Here is an 11,028-nt window from a genome sequence, read left to right as displayed (position 1 = left end):
TTTGTGTAATAGCGTATTACGAGTTTTCTTTAGTATTAACAGTGAGATAACTTATCCAGTTGCGTATGATATTGTGAAGGGCAGATTTTGTAGATGGCCGCTGTCAAAATCCTCATCTATGAACGTACGCCATTTAATTTCCTCCAATTAAGTTATCCTTCCTTATCCGTCTTTATCAGGAAGCATAGGGACCATATTCCCTTCCCTAAGTAGGGACCCAATCGAACCGGGAAGTACCTTAAACTCTCCCACTCATGGGCTTCCTGTTAGTGCCGTGTCTGTAGTAACAACTTTTACATACGTTGCATATAGCATATACTTTTGAAATAGACAGTCTACTGCAACTAGACTTTCAGTTTTGGAGATATTTGACTACAAAATCCAGAATTCCACTTCCAGATTTGCCAGGCACTGGGTAACCCCACCCCGTGTTTCGAACATAAACATCCCGTACATTCAATATGAAAAGCGAAGAGACATGTATCCACTCTATTTTTGAATATAATTCGTTGACTGAATTATATCTTGCCAATAAGCATGGCTTCAATGACTATTTTATTAGATTTTGCCATGAAAAATTGTTTTTGGTGTTATTTGTTTACTGGATACAATTGTATTACCAATTGAAGACGATTCACCAAGATCTATTCACAGGATAACGTTTTGGAACAGTGAGTACAATCCAGAAAGAAGGGTGTGCTATCCTGAAAGCGTAATTTTTCAATTTGTTTGAGATAAGTAACGGACTATGCAACAATGCAATCCCATAGCACCATTTCCTGCAGCAAAGCACCACTTCAAAAAAATGCCAACAAATTAAAGTGCGACATGATTATCATAAGCACAGATAACGCTGAATAAGACCAGCAATAATCTTAAACAAAAGAAGAACATATTTGATGTCCAAGACGCTCCAGATTCAAGTACTCGGAGAAGTCAAAGCGAGAGCCGTGGAATGTTTCGTAGCTTTTCGTATATCCCCATTCATCACGTATTTGGGATGCAGAATATTTGGTGTGCAAAGGAACGCATTTGATCATGCAGCTGCGAGTAAAACTCTGACATTTTTTTTAGCGAGAAAGAAAGTTTTCTTAGCTTGTGATTAAAATTTCTTCACTTTTTATCGAACGCTGTGACCCTGATAAAACCTCTGACATAAAAAACCTCCATGTGACAAAAACAAACATGTTTTATCGAAGCACAAAAAATATTTTGCATGCTATAGTGCAAATCACAGATATCCGTAAAATAGTACTAACTGGTTAGTACCTCAGCATCATTAAGGCATGGCTCTCAGATGAAAAACTGTTTGGCTATATCATAGCCAGTTTTCTACGAATCTTCCCCAAACTTGGCAAGTTAATGTCTTTTGTGAAAAGAAGGAACCTTAGAGCCTTGGTTACCATGGAAACTAAGTCACGTGACCACAAGGCCGCCATCTTGGATTTTTAAACAAATCGTTTGTAGTCGTATTGAAACTACTTCAAAAGTCCTGAAAATCCATATTCCTTTTTATATTTGCAATACCTATATGGATCTAATTGGATATCTTGGAAATTATATTAAGTTTAATTTTTAGAATATTTTTAATTTTTTGGAAAATACAGAAAATATTCTAAAAATTAAACTTAATATAATTTCCAAGATATCCAATTAGATCCATATAGGTATTGCAAATATAAAAAGGAATATGGATTTTCAGGACTTTTGAAGTAGTTTCAATACGACTACAAACGATTTGTTTAAAAAATCCAAGATGGCGGCCTTGTGGTCACGTGACCTGGTTTCCATGGTAACAGATATGCGGTAATTGCTTGCCTTGAAGAATTACTACTACGAGCCAAATTGGGGAAAGATTCATAGTAAACTGTCAAAGATATGAATAAATAACTGATTTTCCATCACTTCCTCAAAAGAGCCATGCCTTAATGGTGCTGAGGTACAAAAATAGCACCAATTAAAAAATAATTATAAAATATTTGAGATATAACGCGTGCGCTGATTGGCTGGTTAACGTGTTCATATCAGAGGACAGAGACAAGCTCGCGCGAAATCATTCAAAAAATATTTTATAAAAGCGATATAAAACGTCCTCTTGTGTCTATATACTGTGATAAAATCACTCTGGGAGCTGTAGAGCACTCGCAAAATCAAAGAAACTCTAGGCTACGACTCGTGTTTTTCTACGACATCTCTCTTGCTCTACAGCTCCCATCGTGTTTGTATCACAGTATATAGACACGCGCGCCGTTTTATATTCCTTAAGAGATAGAAGTGATTAGTGCTATCTAGTTTTTGTGCGATTTCACAGATACAGTCAATGTCATTAACGTTGTCCACCGAAAAAAGTCATTTACACATTTATACATTTAGACATTTATACATTTAGACTAAAAAATGTCACGTGTTTCCTCGAACGTTCTGGCATAAAACAATCGCTGAAATACCATTCACCATCTTAAATCCTCAATAAATGGTCGGGGCATTCTGGATTTTCGATTCACGAGTTGAATTTTACATTTAAGGTTCAGGCGGACGCACACGAGGCAAAGAATACATAATGAAACACGTGATATTTCTTTTAGTCTAAATGTGTAAATGTGTAAATGTCTTTTTTCGGGGGACAACGTTAATGACATTGACTGTAATGGTTTGCACTTTGTTAAGGAAAGGTCTAAAGTGGTCTGCTTTAAGTAAACTGGCATGGGTTACCATGGCCACGCTACCCCTCCCCTTTTGAAATAGCTAGGTGTATATGTATTCTATTGAATGAGCAATTCAATAACATGTTGAAGTTGACGTCAGACAGGTTGGCTGTCCAGTTGACCTTACAATTGATGGTTTTCAACCATTTCAAAGAGAATTGAATAACAAAAGACACGGCGGCCATGTTGGAGGATATAACAAAAGAATTCATTGATAATTCTTTTGTTAAGTTCCTCCAACATGGCCGCCGTGAAAACCATCAATTGATAAAATTTTCCGCTGGAACAGCTTATCTTTGCACCCAGGGCCCAGTTGTTCAAAGCTGGATTAGCGCTAATCCAGGATTAACTCTATAGGTCTTACTGAGAGTTAACCCAGGATTAGCACTAATCGGGCTTTGAACAACTGGGCGGCCAGCTTCCTCAAATTCGTTGACAAGTGTGTTTATTCTCTCTATAACTTCAATCAATAAAGACCTTCATTTATTATCATTTAATCATTTCTTAAATTCCCGTGATCTTGTGAAACATGCTCTTATATTAATCCAGAATCATACGCTGCTGAAAGCGTTTTAAGACCACGCCAGCAATGGTCTAACAGTTTTAGCCAAGGCTGTCTTATTATGAAAAGTCAATGTTGGTTTTGTTTTCTTTCACAACTTTTCAACTGCAGTTTGAGCTGTCCAAGCGGCTCGAACCACACTTTTTTTTGCTTCGAAACTCCATTGTCCCCGTGGATGCATGACTCCATAGCACAGCCGGCCTGTTCAGTTGATTTTATAGCCATGTTGGAGAATTCTCGACTCTGAGTCATCATCAGACTTGCCCTCGAGTATAACGATGATACAAGAGGCGACGAACAGTCCTTATTCGATGAAGACTGCCAAGATATCACAGATTTGTCATATGCAATTAACTTGTTTTTACCGCCATGTTGGAGAATTCACTAGGACTCTGAGTCATCATCAGAACTGCCACTCGAGTATAACGATGATACAAGAGACGACAAAGCAGCCTTATTCGATGAAGACTGCCGAGATAACACAGATTTGTCATGTGTTAAGGATACTTCCTCGTACAAGTCTTTAGAAGTGACCACTTTTTCATCATTATTTTGGTCAATTCTAGTAACAAGCTGTTTTGAAGAAAAGTCCGTAACGAATATAGAATGTGGTGGTGTGCTAGAATCTGTTATTTCCTTGTTTTTTGACGAACTATCGTCTTCCTGGACAAGTTGTCCCTCTGACTGAACAGTCCCCTCATCCTGATCATCATTACCCAGTCGAGGTATTTTCCCTTCATTTTCTAATTTATCATTTGCAGAAGGCGATTTCACCAACACACTTTTCTTCCATTGATTTTTGTCGTCTTCGATGCCAGTCTTTCTTTTCCTGCGAGGCAATAGAATGGGCAGTTTCGTGGCCAAGGGATTGGTAGACGTCTCGCTAAACCAAGACCTATCTTCGACCTCTCTTCTTTTATTTCTTTTATGCGCGTCAAAGCCTACAATGCACAGCAAGAAGAATAGCATTAGATTATCAATAAAATAGAACAAACAAACGGTGCTTCATGATGGTAATAATATTGAGTGCAGTGCAATGTGATCTGAAATCATACGAGTGTATGGTGGTGGTGGGGGGGAGGGGGGGTGGGGGGCGTAGCGGGAGCGCAATTTGTTAATCATAAGTATGACTTCAGACCCCAATTGCACGACACGAAGTTCTATTACTAATTAAGTTTAGTATTTTTACAAAAGTGACTATAATAAATCCGGCGCATTTTGCCACAATTAACGTCTTATGATGTCATGTTCACCAACAGGTGAATAAAACTTAGCGCGCGCGCTAGTTTGTCGATTTGTGCCGCTTGCAGAGATAATTAGATTTCGAACAAAAAAAAAAAAACAACAAAAAACAAAACAACAAAAAAAACAACAAAAAACAATAACAACAACAACAACAAAATAAATGAATAAAAAACAAACAAAAAAAAAAAAAAAAAACAGAAAAAATCTCACCGTTATTTATTCAATTCACTTGTGTCAAACATAATAGATATCGATTTTTTTTATTCCTTTTTCATAAAGACAAACCAGACGCGTGCGCTAGTTTGTCGATTTGTGCCGCTTGCAGAGATAATTAGATTTCGAACAAAAAAACAACAACAAAAAACAAAACAACAAAAAAACAACAAAAAACAATAACAACAACAACAAAATAAATGAATAAAGAACAAAACAAAAAACAAAAAAAAAACCAGAAAAAATCTCACCGTTATTTATTCAATTCACTTGTGTCAAACATAATAGATATCGATTTTTTATTCCTTTTTCATAAAGACAAACCAGACAGCATTTTACCCCCTACTAAACGCATGCCGGCAATGAAGCAGTCGATCCAATCATGCCAACATGCCAAATGACTCGACTTTCATTCCTGGACTCGGTGTCATTTTTGATTGGATATTCCATTTGGTTCTCTCCTGCGCTTTAAAGGGATTTTCTCTGGGTTCTCCTGTTTTTCTCCCTTCGTAAATAATTTTTTAAATTCCAATTCGACTCGAGGTTTGTTACCTTTGTACACGTAAAACAAGGCGATTTTAATTTTTTTTGTTTTGCGGCTTGGCTTTTTTTTACATTGTCACAATTTTTAAATTCCTTTCAGCAACCTCGAAAAAAAAGAAAAAAAAAAAAGATTCTGTAAATAATCTTTTCAAGGAACTAAATAAACATACCAGTTTTGTAAAACTTGATCTTTTTCGCACGTTGAACATCTTCAGGCTCTTCAGGAACCAAGGCAATATCAAGACTTGCTCTTTTTCTTAGTTCATCGTCAGCTTTGTTGACCTCAGCGATATTTTTCTTTTCGTCTCGAAATTTCTTTCTCAGGAGTTTATTAGCAGCGTAATCGTCTTTCCATACTGACTGGACCTCCTTGATATTGGTAACAATAACAAAAGAAGACTAATTAGGTTGACTAATTATTGCCATGGAAATTTTTTCTCTGACCTCAGGGTGGACGCCGAAAACCCTAAAATAAAGACTGGATGAACGGTGCAAATTAGAGCAGTTTTGGTATGACTGTAAACAGCTCGCGGAACAAACGCGGTACAGCAAGGCATACGCTGGGCCAACCACAATGCGCTAGAATTTACTCTCCCTCCAATCAAATACCCAAAACACGGCGCGGACACGGTCACGCCAAGGTAACGGCACTGTCTAAGTATGCCAGACTAATCATATTGCGCGACAATGAAATATTTAATCAACATTCTTGACAACATCACGGTCGCGGCAAAGCACGCATACGCTTTTCACAATCATAAAAAATCTGATGTATATGCACAACGTTGCAAGCATCCACGAAATTGCATCATACATGTCGAACTCCTCAACTGTTGTGCGCAAGTGTGGAAAACAACAAAGAGGAGTGTCTGTATAAGCCATTCCTAGGTTTAGGAAAAAACTGGGTCGAGTTGGCATTGCAGTGCATTGTTGGGATACTATAGGACATATTTCCAAGATGGTTTGGAATCCAGCAATACATGTACCTGTAACTGGTGTAAGACAGGAGCGGCTTTTTTAGATTTCTGTACATCCTCAACTCCATGCTCCAACTTAAACATAGCATCAATAGCCATTCTCTTGGCATCCTCTTTGTCTAGAATTTAAGTGATTTCAAATGTCATAGAGTATTAAAGATTAAAATTAAAAGTCGTGAAACCAGAACATCATTGAACAATTATTGAACTTGGCTTTCCACATAACATTATATTAATAATAGTAATAATAATAATAATAATAATGATGATGATGATGATGATGATGATGATGATAATAATAAGAGGGGCAAATAAGAGAGGGGGGGCTTTACAAATTTTTTCCTTTAAAAAGGGGGGGGCTTATTGGAGAGGGGGGGCTTATTTGAGAGGGGGGGCTAAAAAGAGGATTTACGGTAAGTGTCCTAAAAGTCAAAAACAATAAATAAAAATATACAATATCATTGAGGAAAAAAAAAAAAAACAAAAAAAAAAAAACAAACTATAATATCATTGATTTTTGAGGGGAAAAAAATCAGGACGCGAACAAATAAGTTTTAAGTGCTTATTTAAACGAGCAAATCATACTAGCAGTCCTGACATTGTATGGTAGCGAGTTAAATACTAGCAAAAATCTAAATATTATGAAAGTAATCTCAATCTCTGCACCTGTTGTTTCCACTGTTTCAGTTGCAGACGGCTCCCACATTTCATTCTTTCTTCTTGCACCACTGACCACAACATAATCACAATTCTAGAAGAATACATCAAACATCAAATTAATTAAATTTACTTCCGTTGTTCCAATGGTCACAGCATAATCAGAATTAACAACATCATCACAATTCTATATCCTGAATCAAATACCAAATTAATAACTTGAAATTAATGTGAAGTTTTAATTGCGCTATTTCGAAGGTTGCATATTCTATGACCATTGAATTTTGCGAGCTTGCAAAAAGTATTCAATTTATTTAATAGCGAATTCATTAAATAAAATGACAGTCATATTTTGTTTCAAAACATGAATGATTTAATGATTAAACAAAATTATTTCTTGTATTTGTTAAGTGCCCCCAATTAGTGTACTACATGTATATATTATATATATCATTATATCCTGAAACTATTGATCATCTCTTTGTAGAATGCATTGAATCAATGAATTTTTATTTTGAATTAAGGAATTGGCTCTTTGATTTTGATATTCACTTACCAGAATGTAATAAATCCAATATTATTTTAGGTGTAGATGATACCATAATCAACTATATCATATTAACATACAAAATGTGTTTATATAAAGCAAGAGAGAGCCAGAAAACTCCTAATTTAAAGTTTATACAAAATGTTTTGAGACAAAATGAAAGAATGGAGTATAAGGTAGCCAAGGAGAATAACGTTATTTTCAAACACAAAAAGAAATGGGGGAAAATATGTCTCGCACTAGATATAATCAAATAACTGGCAAATCTTATGTTTGTTCGTGTATTTATATTTATGTATATATTTTTTGTGCTTGTTGTTGTGTGTGCTGTAATCTAATATCAATATATTTATACTAGTAATCATGTTAAAATGATGTAAACTTTTCATCATAAGATGCAAAAAGATGTAAATCATAAAATATAAATCATGTTGTAGAAAAATCTCGTGTAGCACACTTAGTGTGCTACTCTTTAAGTTGTAAATAAATAAATGTATATATATATATATATATATATATAAAGCTTGTAAATTTCAATTAAAATGTTTGTAAATAAAAATAATAATAAAAATAAATAAAAAGAAATTAAAAAAAAGTGTACTACATGTACATGTACTTATAGTAATGTTAGAAGACAGACACAATACATAAAGTTTACCGCATGTAAATGCTTTTTTTTTCATACAGTGTTAATACAGTGTTAATATGGTTAAAAGGTTCCAGACGCGCCTTTTTCCCCAGAACTCCCAATTGCCTCTTGACTTACCTTGGGATCAGTTTCAATTTCAAAGTAGTTATCACAAAGATGGCATTTCATGCGAAATCTGTAAATTGGAGTTGAGTAGTAGTTGCCCACTTTCTTCTTCTCTGCATTGTAACGCACTCCTGCATGCAAAAGTAAATATGAACTTTTTAAGCAAATAACCAGTTACAATTAAAGCAAAATGTTCCTATAGGTAGTGAGATAAGATATATTTAATAATTTAGTATTTAGTAAAGAAAAATTGACTAGTAGGAACCCTCCATCTCTGCAGTTTCTACAGACCTTTATCACGCATAAGCCATGCATGTTTTTATCCCCATGAGAATTGATTAAAAGCCTTTAGTTTGTTTCTACCAATTCAAACTCATCGTAAAGTGCTTGAATGCAAAGCTAGCCAGGCAAAAATCTATTGTTTCAGCTGACATGCCTTCTGCATGAGAAATGTCTTTTAGATACTGTGATTATCAAATAAATATATTATGTATATCTAACTAAGTTCTCTATTCAAAAAAACATGATTGTCTAGTACCAACCCATTCCAACATGGCTGCCACATCCTCCACACCAGATATTATAGGGCAACTCAAACCTAAAGAGCAAAATAACATGCAATGAAACATGTTAGTCATGTTAGTCGGGAAGCATGGGTGGTCTAAAGGTGAGTGTGCTAGCCTCTCACCAATGTGACCCTGGTTGGAGTCACCACGAGCTCAGTGTTGTATATGAGTAGAATTGTTTGTTGGTTCTCTCCTGTGCTTCGAGGGTTTTCCAGGTTCTCCGGTTTTCCTCCCTCTGCAAAAACCAACTACTAAATTCTAATTTGATCCTAGGAGATATACACAATAGGGCTAACCTCAATATCTCGTTTCACACATACTGATGTGAATAAATTAGTGTGTCAACCATTAAAGCCTGGCTGATATGTGTTCTATATGTACTGAATATGAACATTTAACAATAAAATACATTTTCTGTTTATATAGCTTGATATAATTAAGGGGAAGTTAGAAAAATTCTCAATAGTTATGCAAACCTGAGACTACTATTAGTATTTTTTATCTAATTTCATAAATTATTGCATGCACAAGGATAATCTCAATTACCACTACAGTAGTAAAATAATTATTGTGAAACTTGCATTATAATATTCTGTTACAATTGAGTCAAATGTCTTTAGTTATTCAAGAAGCTCTTATATTCTATATTCTTTATATGATACTTATATTTATTGATGCTGCTTTAATGTTGCAATACATGAATAATTACACATTTATTGGCTGTATATACCTGATAACAAGAATGCCTTGACCCAGCTTCTTGGCTCTTTCTCTCAAGGGATGTTGTCCAACATATTTATTTATCGAACCCTTTAATACAAAATGAAATGGCTGGCTATTATATCCAAACTTTGTTAGTTAAATATGGTAGATTGAACAGTTTTTTCTGTGCTCTGTTCAGTAATACTAAATAATGATGTAAATAATCTAAATAATGGCCGGTTGGTCAATGGCATGATGAGCAACAAATTAGTTTTAGCTCAGTTAATCCTCATTTCTAGCTCAATCAAATGATTGGCAAGGCAAAGATTCCACTGGACAGATTCTTAGTCCTGGGTAGAGATTAATTACCCAATAACTGGTGGTTATAATCTTAAGCTCTGTGACCTAAGTATGAAGGGTGAAGAGAAGCATGCATTGAAGGCAAGTGCTTTCATACTTTTTGATCGGTGCTTTTGGTATTTTCTAAGTCTTTTTTTATTGAACAGAGCATTATTGCTGTTTCCTTTAACTTCTTTGCTATGTTTGCTGCACACATACTGTATGATTGGCATCAACAATAATGCTCTGGTCAAGGATAAATAGCATTTCTTGACCAATCAGAGCAATGTGTACAACCTAAGCTAACGCAATAATCAGCATCACAGCAAGTAAGTGCAAAGAGAAGCAAATGTTGTGGATAAATACACTGCATTTTGTTTGTGTTGTGTGCTACATGCAGGGCATGGAAAAAATGCAGTTTTTTTCCACTTCTTTGAGTGCAAATCATATATCTGTGAAATAGCACAAAAACTAAAAAGCACTAAACACATCTATGCCTTTTGTTTTCAATTGTTTCATTGGCGCTATTTGGTACAAATTACAGTACTATTTCAGGGATATATGGTTTGCACACTAGCAAATCCAGCTACACATATACAGATGGCATCAGCACTGGCTATTTAAGTACATGTACTTTCCAATGATTTTACCTCCAATTTAGGGATTTAGTGAAGCCAGGAGTCAAATAAACTAAGAAAATACTGACTATTAAGGAAATGAAGATTCAAGTTTTAAATTCTTTACATTATAGCCTGATAGCGTCTCTTGAATTTATAGAATCACCAGAAATTTCCCAAGATAAAAAAAAGCTTATAAAATAAATATAAAATACTAAACTTTCCATACAAAAGTATACCTTGTCTGGGGTCCAGTCTGGAGGATAATACTTGTTCACTGCCTTCCTCTCGGCCTAAATAACACATGAAATAAAAAATCGAAGCTCATATAGCTATAGATTTTGCTTAAAGCAATAAATAGTAAATAAGAATAAAAATCGAAACTCACCATTTTGTCTTGTTTACTTCGTGTTTGAGCCTGCTGAGCCTTCTATATTTTGGACAGCGGCCATACCACAGGAAGCCCAGTCTTTAGTAGAGTCCCAATGTTGAATGGTTGTTATCTAGAAAGACTTCACACAATGTCCTTTTTAGGTTTTACCTTATTTCTGATCGTTTCTTATTCTTATTAGTTTTCAACCCAATCTGCGCCCCTCCCCGG

The 11,028-nt window shown here is 35.2% G+C and overlaps 1 protein-coding gene across 1 annotated transcript; it reads right to left on the bottom strand.

Moving 5' to 3' along the window:
* Positions 1 to 3,183: 3,183 nt before the first annotated feature.
* LOC116304427 (coiled-coil domain-containing protein 130 homolog) lies at positions 3,184 to 10,941 on the bottom strand. The gene is made up of 9 exons (XM_089036539.1): positions 10,816 to 10,941; positions 10,667 to 10,720; positions 9,500 to 9,579; positions 8,746 to 8,801; positions 8,216 to 8,334; positions 6,912 to 6,996; positions 6,255 to 6,364; positions 5,439 to 5,637; positions 3,184 to 4,208 (listed from the first exon to the last, which is right to left on the bottom strand). Exons 1-9 carry the CDS (start codon positions 10,816 to 10,818, stop codon positions 3,652 to 3,654), a joined length of 1,263 nt encoding a protein of 420 aa, XP_088892665.1. The 5' UTR covers positions 10,819 to 10,941; the 3' UTR covers positions 3,184 to 3,651.
* Positions 10,942 to 11,028: the final 87 nt, after the last annotated feature.

This window comes from Actinia tenebrosa, unplaced genomic scaffold (assembly GCF_029948245.1).
Source record: "Actinia tenebrosa isolate PJP-AT-01 unplaced genomic scaffold, QUT_ActTen_1.0 PGA_scaffold4__44_contigs__length_22323623, whole genome shotgun sequence".
NCBI classification, from domain to species: Eukaryota; Metazoa; Cnidaria; class Anthozoa; order Actiniaria; family Actiniidae; genus Actinia; species Actinia tenebrosa.
Note: the sequence above shows the minus strand (reverse complement) of the source record. Positions and strands in the feature narration are given on the sequence as shown.